The sequence below is a fragment of the Bombus fervidus genome, chromosome 5 (genome assembly GCF_041682495.2).
Source record: "Bombus fervidus isolate BK054 chromosome 5, iyBomFerv1, whole genome shotgun sequence".
Lineage (NCBI taxonomy): Eukaryota > Metazoa > Arthropoda > Insecta > Hymenoptera > Apidae > Bombus > Bombus fervidus.
In genome coordinates this window covers 10,521,891-10,535,816 of record NC_091521.1, presented here as the reverse complement: position 1 = coordinate 10,535,816, position 13,926 = coordinate 10,521,891, and the positions used below count along the sequence as shown (strand labels likewise).

At 33.4% G+C, this 13,926-nt stretch overlaps 1 protein-coding gene across 5 annotated transcripts in view; it reads left to right on the top strand.

Moving 5' to 3' along the window:
- Positions 1–13,926, top strand: part of LOC139987525 (protein RUFY3) — a 30,450-nt gene that overhangs the window by 13,145 nt on the left and 3,379 nt on the right. For 4 of the 5 annotated variants that reach the window (XM_072003870.1, XM_072003868.1, XM_072003869.1 and 1 more), the window contains one exon: positions 46–297. In XM_072003870.1, coding sequence (XP_071859971.1) covers positions 46–297 — 252 coding nt within the window. Of the gene's footprint in view, positions 1–45; positions 298–2,614; positions 2,907–13,926 lie in introns of those variants that run through there. The other variant, XM_072003871.1, reaches the window with a different exon arrangement.

The window sequence follows — 13,926 nt, the reverse complement described above, 5'->3', positions numbered from 1 at the left end:
AAAGTTTCAAGGTGTCGAGGCGTAATTCCAGGCCATGTGTTGCAGAAATACCTGGCGCTGCAGGAGGAACATTACGCGTTGAAGGAGATCTGCACCGAACAGGAACGGACTCTGGAGGAACTTGGGGGACAATTGAGCACGGCGAAATTGGCGGCCGTGGAATTACGCGAGGCCGCTGACAACGCTCACCAGCAGCAGAACCAGCAGCAGCAAGAGGGTGCAGCGACCTGGGCGAACGATCGACTGGTCACCCAATGCAAGAGCTGCAACCGAGAGTTCAACATCACTCGTCGCAAGGTAATCAAACTTTTTAATTGCCCCTACGCCTTCTGCCTCGATTTGGCCATCTCTTTCGTTTCTATCTACTCAGTCGTCGTCGTTATCGTCCTTGTCGTCGTCCATTGACGTCGTCGCGCAGGGATTGCTCTACTGAAAGGCCGAGCCCCGAGTTCGCTTAATCGTTCAATTATCCTTGCCACCCTGAAAATTACCGGTTCCACGGTCCAGATTTCTCCACGGGCTCTATCTACACAGCCTGTTCGAATCACTATGCGCGCGAACATGTTTTCGAACCAAGCTGACACTGTCGAGAGGTTTTATTCCTGACGAAGTTACGCCTCTCCTCTCGACCTTTGCTCGTCTAGACGGCTCGAAGATCCGAATCGCGTGCACCAGCCAAGGAGAACTTTGATGCATGACAGTTCTGTTATTAGAGATAACACGGTGTATCGGGCTGTGTTACGGCTTGCAATTACAAGCGGCCCCGATCCTCGTTTGTTGGTAGTCCGTGCCCAGTCCTTCCTTCCTTCCTGCCTTCCACAACCTACGGGTAATTGAAGAGATTTCGGAGTGGATTTTTGATTAGATTCTATCTGCATCCAGAGAGTAGTATATAGATAATTCAAGACTCAAGGAGTTTGTATATTTATATACTTCTTGGATGTTTGTAGTGTCTTTTAGCGCAAGAGATACCAATTGCAGTAATTTTTCATGGAAATTTTATACATCGATAACAATGTATTTTTTAGGTTTTAAATAATTGTTTGTAAAATATGCGGATAGAGATTTCTTCTTTTATCATGTCTTCTTTAGTGGTACAAGTATTGTATTTTAACCATCGATAATTTGAATGTTAAATACTGGTTGATCGAAAATTTTGGGAAACTAGATTTCGTTACTACAACACAGTGCATTTTACGTGATTGGAATCTATGTTTTTAAAATGAAGGTTTTTCATTCTATTGTATTTTTTATTTGTATTGTATTCCTCTTTTACATTTGCAATGCTCAACTATTTTTATAAGTCGATTCAAATTTTAAAGGTTGTCCGTAAATAGTTAATGAGATATTTTTTACACTCACAATATGAAACGTGCTTTTGTCTAGTCTTATTATAATAATAATGTCTTGAATTCTTCCACAAAAATATCTGTCCCCTCTAAATCTGTGTTTCAATTTCCTATCATATTTTTAGGTTACTTACAAATTCCATTAGCAATGCTTGCCTTTATAATGGGAAAATTCAGCTATACGACTGTTGATATTTTCTATTTACAGATAATTTTTTATTAAGTGGATTTTAAAGCAGGAAATGAATCCAATGTTGTGCGGCACGAGGGGCGTATTAAAGATGCCAAAGTTATTCAGAGTTCTCTCTTATTCGGATATTTTAACGGAAACCGGAGAAGTGTTTTTATCGTGTAATTTAAATTTAATTGAATTTGCTACATGTTATTGGATCAGTTTTAATATAAAATATAATATCGCTATTTAAAGTTTCAACACATTTGTGAATTTCAATGCAAATGCATCTTAGAATTTCAAATAGAGAAAGGATCGTTTTCTTTAAATATTCGATTAAACTATCGATTTAATCATTCATAAGCAATATGATGTTCAATTTGTCCCATTGTATTTAGTGTTTAGTTATGCATAGAAAACATATTTCCATCGTTAGAAAACTATTCTTGCTTTATATTGGGGAAACCTTATGTTGGGAATTTTCAATTGAAAATGAAGATTTTTTTTCTAAAAGAGAAGAATTAGTTCTTTCAAACATTCTTTCATATTTTAAAAAAGAAAACCAATTGTTAATTATTATCTATTAACTACGCGTTGATTTGACATGTGAGTGTTGATTTTTGATAAAATTTGCGTTATATCTGTAATTTGCTAAGATTTAGCACGAAAACCAAATTACTCGATAAATCAGTGTAACATAATATTTTGTTAATATTTTACACATAGTATGTTCTCTTATAGCATCGTTAGTAATTTTTTAACTGTTGCAAAATTAAACTACAGTTTTAAAAATATTCCTTTTACAATAGAAAATATATTTCTGTTTTCTCTTTTTTAAGTTTTTTTGAGGGAAAAAGTAACGCTTGACGTAGTAGTACGTTCTTTTTCATAAGACACCCTATATGCACACTTCCTCGAAAAGTAAATATTCAGTAACAGGGCCTTACTCAAGCAAAGAACGATCAATCGAGAATACAATGTCGACGCGGCGCGAAGAAAAATAACCGGATTTTTGCCTTCATTTTGTTCTTATTTTTTCGCAGTCGAATCACGTGGAAGCACGACATATTTAAAGTATTCCGCCCGCGACCAGATTGTTTCAGATTGTTGAGGTGCTCAGTTGCGTGCATTGATAAGGAAAACTGGCTGAGAGAGATCGGCATTCGTGCATTCGTCATACGAAATATATTTCTATGGCTAGAATTTATGCACGGTCGGACCTTATCGAAATTTCGTGAACGTACACCGGACGTCACGTTAATGGCGTTGTTACCCTTCGCCCTCATAAACGCAAGCGAAGAAGAGTTTGAGTCGTTAAAAGACTAAAGATTCCTCTAGTCTCGTTTAATTCTAAGGAAGTTGCTTTGTAAGCAGAAAACAGTTTTTTTTTTTTTTTTTTTTTAAACGTTCGATCAGCTTTGATAATCATTCGAACGTTTTCAAAAGGAATTGGAAAAGACAAGCGTGTCTCTGCCGAGATGAGATGGATGTCGAACAGCTGTTGATTATGAAACACGTTCGTTTTCATTTCAAAGAAACATCTCTATTTGGAGATAATGGTTGATCTTAAAAATGACACCTGTATGTTCTTTAATTTGAACGATAAGATGATTCTTCATGAATCTTTTGTTCTTGATTTTACACAGATTCTTTTTGGGAAATAATTTCTATAAAGTAAGTTCTCACTGCTTTCTGTAAATATCTCACGTGTCAGATTAAAATTAAATGATGTTCTATACTCCTTTCTTCTACATAATTGTTTGCATTGATTTCGTGATAATATATCATTTAGTAATTTACCGCGTCACCTGCTTATTTGTTAATTAACCTTTCATTGAATCTTCGTTCAAATACGTTGGAAAATTTGAAAAATTATCTTGCACAATCGCAATTATTACAAATAAGCATTTCTGTATTAATGTTGATGCAGCGTATTCTATTACCGATTGGGAGAAACATCATATTAATATTTATTTTATCGCCAGTAATATGTTAAAGAATACGCGAAACTGTGCAAGTTAAATGATCAGAATAAATATTTATTACCTTGTTCCGTTTAGAATACCCAAAAGAATTACGTGGGATGTTCGTTGGTAACGCTTATGGCACGATCGTAAAAGAGGCTATTTTTGGGTAGGAGTCTTAATCCTTTTAAGGAGGAGGAGCAATAAACAGTACACTTTTTAGAATTCTAGTTTATTTCGCACTCAAATAGCTTGAGACGTGTTATAAATTGAGGATTTCCTAAAGAGATAAATTTAAGGTAATTGGAAAACAGATGTAAGTTGATACAAGTTGCCGACGATGTAGATTGATACGAAAAGCCGAATATCTCTCGTAAGTTCAAGTAGCTTTTCACCCATACCAGAAAAAGGCGTATCAAGGGCGCATGCAAGGGAGGGAGCGAGACTAAGATCACATGCGGATCAACCATCATTCAGCAAGGATCGAGTCATTCAGTTGCAAACAAAACCCTTACAGAATTGTTAAATCTTACTTCTGTCAAATATGTATCAAACTATTCATTGTTATTAACTTCCGAGCGCATTCAGTATGCGATAAGAACAATTAAATATTCACTTGTTAATTCTGCGTGTGAAGTGAGCAACCACAGAAAGCCTCTTTCAGCGTACACAATTACTTCGTCTATGATCCAAAAGCGTATTATCATCGTTAATGACTTTTGAATAGCGCAATAAAGTATTCTTTCTTTAGTATTGGTGAACAAATTTTCAACATTACTTCGTTGTTACCTTGTATGTAGTATACCGTCACTTTGTTGTAATATTTACGTTCACGCACGCCATAGTGTATCTTGTATTTTCCAAACAACGTATTACGATTCTACTTTTACACGTTTCGATTGTTTTCTAATTTTGCATGTTTTAATGAATATTACATTATGCATTTAATTTTCAAATGCAATAAGTTTTATATAAATCTTATCTTATTCCGAACTACTTTGCTCGATAATCTTTGCATAGCAGCTTATAGTATGTATCTGAAGCTTTTTTATTCTTAAATAAAAGGTACACAAGCTTAGGAACGGTAGAGAAAAAACGGAATTCCTGCTAAGAAAGATGCTTCTTTACATCTTGGAGATAAGCTGTATGAGTCTTGTATACAGGATGATTCTAAAGACTTGGCTGCAAACACAATCTAACTCCAGATAGAGAAAATATTCAGAGGCAAATGTTAAATACCTACGATGATGATGATGAGCTAAATTTACATCGCGAACAAATGTAGTTTTATCTGGAACAATAAAGTTAGGTAATGAGTATATATTAAAATCAAGCGATTCTTTCTGTATATATATAAGACTTTTATTTCTAAAATTCACGCAGAAAGTTTCATCAAAAGTGTATATTGGATTTGAGCTTTCTGGCGTTTGATGACTCCTTGCTTTTGTCGTTACAATAATATTCATTAAATATTGCAATTAAATATCGTTTCCATAACATTTTAACGATAAATCAGTAATAAGCTAAAATGAGGACTAAACCTAAAATCAGAAATTTTCAACACATTTTCATCAAAGATATATTCATGCTTCCTCGGTCAAAAGAATATCGTATCTATTGTACAAATAATACAACGAATCATTCCAAATTTAAGAATACATCGCACAGCTATAGCATAATCAAAAGATTCCATTCCACAGATAATCATAAGTAATGTCACATCACGATTCACCAAAAACTCCACGTTCACCTCCGCTTACAGTGCAATCACATTACTGCACTATCACTCGTGTCTCTACATACACACACATACACACGCGAGAATACAATCTAGCGTGTTCAATGCATGTACGTTCGGCATGCATATTCAGCGCTTTGGCGTCCCGATAGAGACGTTGCTTGGTCCGTGAAGCACGTTTAGACCATGCTTTCCTCCACCTCCTTTTTTTTCTTCTTTTCGCTCCCTCGTTCGTTGTCTGGCGCAGCTCCGTAGAAGACACGGGGCATTACGAAGGGGATAGCTCACGGGAACCGGTTGGTAAGTTATTGCATAATAACAAGCCAGACTCGGTATATCCTTGTTACTCATTTTTCGCGCCGACCGAGTATTACCATACTGTTTAATATAGAATAGGCCAGCCGACCGTGTTGCCGCGCAGGTGGACAAGAGCTGTCGGGTGGCCATCGATGATTTTAACCTTCCGCGTGGCTTTCGAAAGACAGCTTCCTGGGAAAACCGAAGCGAAATAAGGCTTATGTATTTCGTATATGCAAACTCGTGCAACGATAACGTTTTGTAAAATTGTTGTTAACCTATTTAGGACGTAAAGAACGCAGACGCAACATTTCAATTGCAATTTCTTTTCAGTCCATTTGAATTACTAAATTCTGTTTCTTTTTTCTTTTTTCTTTTTTTTTCTTTTTAATATTGTAACGATGAAGAGGGTTTGGTTAATATTTATGAAGTTTGAAGAGATTGAAATATTTATAGCACTATGATTTTTTTAGAAACAATAGTACGTTTACGCAGCTTTTATGGATTATTTTTCTATTCGATGCTTAATGGGTTAGCAGAATTGTTGCTCTTCTGTGAAGCTGTTGTATTACCCTGGTTTGTCAAGTTATTGTTTGTGAATTGCATTGAATATTCTTTTTCTCTCGTTAAAAAAAGAAAAAAGAACGTTTACATGTAGATTCAAACAAGTTTTATTAAGTTCTTTTACGTATATTTTGTTAAATACTAGTTTCCAACAAATTTCTCTATACGTTTGATATTCCCGAATGGAATATTTTTACGTTTAATCGTTCAATCTAATATAATCGATCGTGTAACTATCGTCGATGCACATGCGTTGCAGCAAGCAGATGTTAGAATGCATAAATTGCAAATTGGAATAAGAGGCTAGCATCGTTTGCAACGCCAAAATGACGACATATCTTTGCATCATCGATGATATCGATTCGAGCACAGATGTTAATAATCGAAACACCTGGAACTTCTTATACAGATTTCGTAACATAATTGAAGGAATAACGATTTTTATTTATATAAATATTTTTAGAAATAGACGTATTAAATTACCTATCCTTAATGTTGTCTAATCTTAAAAGCAGGTTGTTCTATTCGTGTATGTTTAGTGCAGCGGATATGTCTCTTTCTGATAGAATAGTTAAACACCGAAGTAATTTAAAATAAATTTGGGAATATTGGCCTCGTAATATTATTTAGATATGCAAAATGTTACAATGTTTCTAATTTATAATTTAATGTACAATTTATTAGTTTCATAAGAAATGTTTTTGGACTTATAATTTAATTTGATTATAATTAAATTAATTAAATTGAAGTTTCGTGAAGAAAGATTAGAAATCTTTTACCTAGAGTAAATATGACTTTGTTTATGAAAATAGTTACGGGATATATTTCTGGATCAAACAGATTATTACAAAGTGCTTCCTGAAAAATCATTTTAGAAATAACGATTTTATTTGTTTTAAAATTAAGTGAAATACGTGCAATGACCATTTGATGTGCACTAAATATTTCTTCAACTATTGCCCTTCTTTCATTATAAATGGAATAAGGTATTAATTTTCATTCACAGATAACTTTTGTCAAATTGATTAACACGCGGAGGTACTCATTTTCTATTCTGCATAATTAATTGTTCTCTCTCCATTTAATTAAGAAAAACACGGAAAGCTTTTTTTTATATAGCATAATATCAATAATAAATACACATCTCTTATAAAGAAGACATAACATCTAAGATCAGATTTATCAAAAATCAAACATATCTGGCACTTGCATACTTAATAAACAATATTACAACGTCAAAGAGTTGGTTATTTCGGGTCACATTTAAACAAATAAAATAATTTCAGAATATACACAAGTATAACGAACTAAAACGAATTTCAGAATAAAACAAATTTCTAGAACACGAATTGCGTGTCATTCCCCCGAATCGCAAATACATAACTGTACAGATATTAATCGTAATTAAGCAACATAAATCTTCTCTTTTAAATTTGGAATTCAGATAATCCACCGAGAAATTATAGCGGCGCCGGTGATGATTATTAAGATTTAACATAAACTTCGTAACGAACGCTCGTTTCCTGTTTCTCGATGCACGAATATCTCTGTTTCCGTACTGGAAAACAGTTGGAAGCAATAAGATACGTCCAATTAGGTTAACGATCCTCCGCAGGAAAAAATCGTTGGTTCGTTCACGCGATCGCATGGAAAATGACCGAGATGGATTTCGTGGTGCGAAGTCGAAACAACCAGATGGTGGTGGGTTGTTTTCGTCGTTTATCAGTTCGCATTGCAGCTTCCCCTTCTACTTGTTCGTCTCCCCGGAATCTGCTGTTTCAATAACACAAAGCTGATTAACCGTATCGAGTGACGGCTTCGTGTTTGATCCGAGTGCTAAGCTACAAATATGACAAATTGATCCCATTAAGATATGGTCGAGATGTTGAATATACAGAAAGGTGACGTTCCTCATAATCCCATCTTGTACAGTTGGATTAATGTTAATTTCGTAGATTTAGTAATGTTGTTTATGCGGTTTCACATTCATATCAACATAATTAAAGCAATATAAGGCAATATAAAGTATAATCAAAATAGGTATCTGCCTCATTTATTAAATGTTTCAACGATTATTTCCTTCTGGATATTCTAATTTAGACAGACATTCAAGTAATAGGAGTTCGCCAATTTTGTCCACTATCTACAATGTTATCTTTCGTTCCCGTCATATAAGAACTCGCATTTGTATAAGTGAATTGAATCGACAGAATTTCACTTAATCATTAAAAATTAAATTTCATTAATAATTGATAATATCTCAATGGTAATCTACTGTCTGATATTATACAGCTAAATATTATACTGATCCTCTAATTTTTCTGAGCAACGTATCATACATCAACGTGATCAAATCTTGTAGAATTAAGCTGATATCATTAACGATATTTTACAAGTCACAAGTTATAACTTACTATTAGTATTGCAAATAAAAGTTTAGAAATAAAAATTCTATAATAAAAATATCTTTCGTTCAAGGAGAAATGATAGAATTGTAAGTAATGTTACCATGTCTTAAATATTAGAAGAAACTACTTAAAGTGCTTATGTTCAGGTAAATCAACTTTGTATCGAAATTGTGGTGATCCTTCTATATTTGCCATCGCCGGGATTCACACCAACGGAGTATTCTCACGAGTCCTCGTCTAATCATCCCGCTCGTGCAAATACGATCTTTGACCTGACCTCCCTGTGTCTGAGCCACAGGCCTGATGATACCACTAGTACAGTCCAAAATGTATCTTTCTCCTTGATTTCCTTTTTCTTTCCTTCCTTGTCTCTTTTCCTTTCTATTTTATATATCATTAAACAGAACCAGTGCATGAGCGTGGAAAGAAATTTTATTTTTGACGATTTGCTAAATTAATTTATTGATGAAATTTATAGCTGAAACGTAATAGCTAAAATCAAAAAGTGTTTTTTAGTCTTCAGACGACAAAATTTTGGGATCTATTCTTACAATTTCGAGCAACAATATAGTTTAAAATTAATATCTGTAGAAATATTAATAACAAAAAAGTGAAACGAAAAATCTAAACTAAGTAAAATCACATAACATCTCAAGAACGTAAATATAACTAATATTATATCGAATTTTAAAATCGTTTGTCCATAAAAGATGGAAAACATCATTTATCATGTTTTCCATTATATTTCTTGATCGTAAACAATTATGAAAATATTATGCTTATATTTTATCTCTTTTATCTCTGTTACTAAATATATTCTTACATATGCATTTCATTTGTCACTAATATTTTATTTCGATTTTGAAACGCTAATCTTATATCTTAATCCGTACGTCAGAGAAGTGAGTTATATGTATTTCTTACTACATGATCTTATCTTAGAATTACATACATGGATATACATATGAGCATATATGTAGAATAATCTTATTGCAATTCTGAATCATTTCAGGAAATGTTGATTGTTCTCTCGACGAAAGACATTCTTCGCTTAATGTCTATTAGTTTGATATCGAACTACGGATTTATACAAATTACATAAATTACAATTACTTCCTTAGAATGTCTAAATAGGCACCGCAATAACCAAACAATAACTTAATGCTCATTTAATATCACTAATTCCAAATGATCAAAACCAAAAGGTAGAGAAAGCTCCGTAATAGATCATTTCACGATATCTTTCACATTCGATCTGCAAGCTGATTTATTCCTGCTGGAAAGTATCTATAAGTAGGTATCTATCGCGAAGGAGATCAGATGAACTGGAGGCAGGTCCATAGTCGACAAAAGTCGTGCTCTGACCAATCTAGGTTCGTAGGTTTCTCTCGTAAGTCATATTGATGGGACGGTTCAATAATTAACTTGGTGTGGAAATCGGTTATCGGGGTGATATTATTCGGCCTCTTAGTTCCTCGGTAATAACTGGCAACCAACGTTGAACGAACGAATACCGGACCACCGTCATCTTACTTAAGGGATTCAATTTAGATGTAAAATTTAGAGTGGTGGTCGCGCCAGATCCCGCCGCCTTGGCTCTCTTTTTCCTTTTCAGACGACGAATTCCGCATTATTATAATAGACCGTTGGTAATGGCTCGAAAATAAAGACCACCGAGGTAATGGAGAAGCCGGATAGCAAGAGGAGAAGCATCACCTAGACCCGAACGTACATAGACGTCATAAACTTCCTTTCCTCGTTTCTCTTTCGATCCCTTTTTATCCTTACCATTTGCAAATCTTCCACTGTTTCTTATTCTTATCCCTCGATGCGTACTTGATGACGTTCGTTTTCATGCTCCGCTAAGAAATGAAATTTACGAGCGCGAAAGTTACGTTTGTTACTTCCCTCGATTTCGTACTCGTCGCTTACCTCGTATCGGGAAATTCCTCGTTTCGAGTTATGAGGCTTTAAATTTGTGGCTACTGGTTGGAGTGGAAATTGTGCCGCGGAGGAAATAATTATTGGACAAAATTCACATTGAATAATTTATGTAAATATATATATTTTTCTTTTTACACACCGCAATTAGAGAAGTGGAATTTAAATGACTGGATGTAGACATTGATGTAATAGAATAATCTCAAAAATATTTTTAATTATTTTTTTATATTGTTGAAGAGTATACATTTTTTTATGTGTAAATATACCTATGCTTCTCCCATATTTAAAACGCATAAACATAGACACACGTATTTTAATGAAGTGTAATTGTTTAAAGTGAAAATGTCATTAAAATTGTGTGGCTTTTGTAAGATTAGCGATATACGTATGATGATATAAATTAAATACTATTATTTATTTTACTTACTCGTCAACTTGATATTTTAAACTAAGAACATTTATATTTTAATATCACTTAATATTTTAATATCTAATCCGATACTGGTTTAATATTTAATATATTATTTCTTGACTTTTATTCGAACTCTTTAAATAAATTTTGTCCTATTGCTTTGTACCTTTTAAATATTACTTTCTAGCCAAAGTTTGCAGATTACACCTGATCAGTATTCAAATATAGAAAGAGCTTTAAACACATTTGATACGGTAATTATTCTCAGAAGTTTGTGAATGATAATTCAGTAATAATAATGATAGAAGGTTTAGTAATTGATCATCATTACCACCAATACGTAATATTAACAATTATTACATGGATATTATTCGCTATTCTGCACATCATTACACGGGAGAGAAACAAATGAATTTCGATACTTTGATTCGTAATTTTCTGTTTGCCACTAACATTGTAATGATGTATCAATATACATAGCTGTAATTAGTTGAAAGTGTCTGATACCGGAAAATATCAGTATTTGCAAATTTTTTGACAAATAACAAATGAAATAGATTTTTTGCCAAGTTTACAAAGAAATGCATGAACATTTCCTTTCCAAACAAATTTAGTACGACAAACAAATTATAAACAAGAAAATGGGACATAATGAAGAATTTTGAATTAATATAATTAACGTTAGATGTAAATTAATTAGTTACATTGGCAAATTTCGAATTGTTTGAAATCATAATCTAATATGAAATATGTTACATTTTATATAAATTTTCTTATCAATTGTATTTATCTACTGAAAGTTGTAACTTTTAAAGGAAATGTAGTACAACATCGTTTTCATAAATTTGGATTATCTAAAATCATGTGCGACTATACAAAAAATTTCTAGAAAAAGGAAAGGACGTTATACAAATATCTCAAATGAAAATAAGAAAATTTCCACCCCTATTCAATACACTATTTTATCTCAATCGCTTCTTCATTTAAAAATACGTAGCAGATATACCATAATATACTATAACATAATGAGATTTTTCTTCTTACCCCGTTCAACATTATTGTGAACGCAACATGTACAGACTAGCAGGGAAGAAATAGAAGAAAATGATATTTTACAAGATTAAACGTACTTTTCCCTGAAATTGACGCAGAGACAATAGGGTTCCTAGTACATCGGGCGAAAAAAAACTCTGTTGTTCGTGTGCCAGCTTCAGGTGCAAGCCCGTGAACTTTTTTCGACTTTCACGGAACGTAATCCGCAACTGCGAGCCGTGTTGCATGGCTCTTTGGCTTCGACCATGCAGACCACGTTGAAAATTTTTTCAACAACCTGCTTTGTTGCCATTCGAAGGAAATATAGCCGTAGGTAGATTGTGGATCCTCGTAATAATGATCATTGCTTTAATGCCTAATTTTGGTGGTGGTTGTATCGTTGTTAAAAATCCAAAACAATCCATTTTTTTTTTTAAGCTTCATCGACCGAATTTTGGGACACGATTCGAGATTGAACTCATTTGGCTTGATGGATCTCGACGTAGATTATCATATGTTCGCTTGACCCACGTTCGTTTGTATAATATATGTATGTGAAAATGTTTGATCGTAGCACCGCACCATGATGAGTAGCAAAAATGTGATTAAATCGTGTAATTTTATTTTCGTCGAGTTTCGAAATTTTCGATTCAACTGGGTTCTTGCGTCGCCATTAATTTTCGTTATTGCTTCATAAAAGCACCAATATATTTATTATTTATACGTTAGAGATAATGGAATTAAAAATTGATTTTTTCTTGCGATGTATACGAGAGTGGATGAAATGTAATGTTTTTGATCCTTAAATCATCAATGGTTGATAATACTGATACGATGTAAATTCTGCAAATTAATGACTAAAAGCTTCTTAATATGTTACAAAATCTTATTAGCAACAGTGAAAATGTGTATAAAATTATATTCAATCAAATTCGTGTACCACATATATTTCCATGGAAATATAGAAGAATATTTCAACAGTTAAAACATTCTATCTACCATTTCGAAATTGAAGAAAATTTATTACGTTTATTATTTTCTTTTGCGTCATCCTTGTTCCTCTTCCTTCAATTCAAAATATTAATATAACAGCCTCTATAATATAACTTTATTTGAAGGATAAAAAACACGGGGAACTTCAAATATTTCAGCATACATACCTTGAAAATGAAGGAAATGCTAGATAGGACATTTTAACTGAAGAAAACAGAACAATTAAAGGAGAAAAATTGATGAACAGAAGAAACAGACTAAATAAAGCTACCTTCTCTTTTGTGCGAATTATAAATTCGAAATCATTATTTATTAGGAAATTTGTTTGATTTTCGAAACAACTCGTGGGAACGATAAAACAGGCAACCTGATTTATCAATAGTGAATTATAAAAGAACTGCTGCTCGAGATTTTTATTCCTTCGCGAGCGAGCAAACAAATTTATCGCAACGAGGAATTGGATAGTAAACGAGGAACACGGGGAGAACGTACCGTGTATTAATTGGACCAAACGAATTATTCATAATTTGAAACACTGTTGTCTGTTTCGTATTAAGCAATTAATGCACAGTTCTGATTCTCAACTACCTTTGCGTGCCAGATGTTCTACTTTAGTAATTACGTACAATTAGAGAATTACTATCGGTTGCAAGAATTTCCTGGACGTTGAATTTCTCCGTTTTTATTTTTATATCTCTCCGACGTTCCTGAATATATACTCTGATTGACAGAATATTCATATTCCTCCGACGTACAACTTCATACGTTTTAGTTAATTAATATTTTTACTGAAAAAGATTTCATTTAAATGTCAAATGAAATGTTACGCTTCGCGATAAAAAATTACACGGATTTCCTTTTTATTCTCACAGTCATACAATTGGAGGTATAAGTTCTCAGTTTACCACAATGTTATGTGATTTTCACACGACTGGTTGCTCATCAAATTACATATTGTAACATTGGGCAACTTGATCCAATAACTTGAACCAATGAATATCGAGATTGTAACGAATGGTTGTACCGAATGTCTAATGAGCAGGAATATCGAAT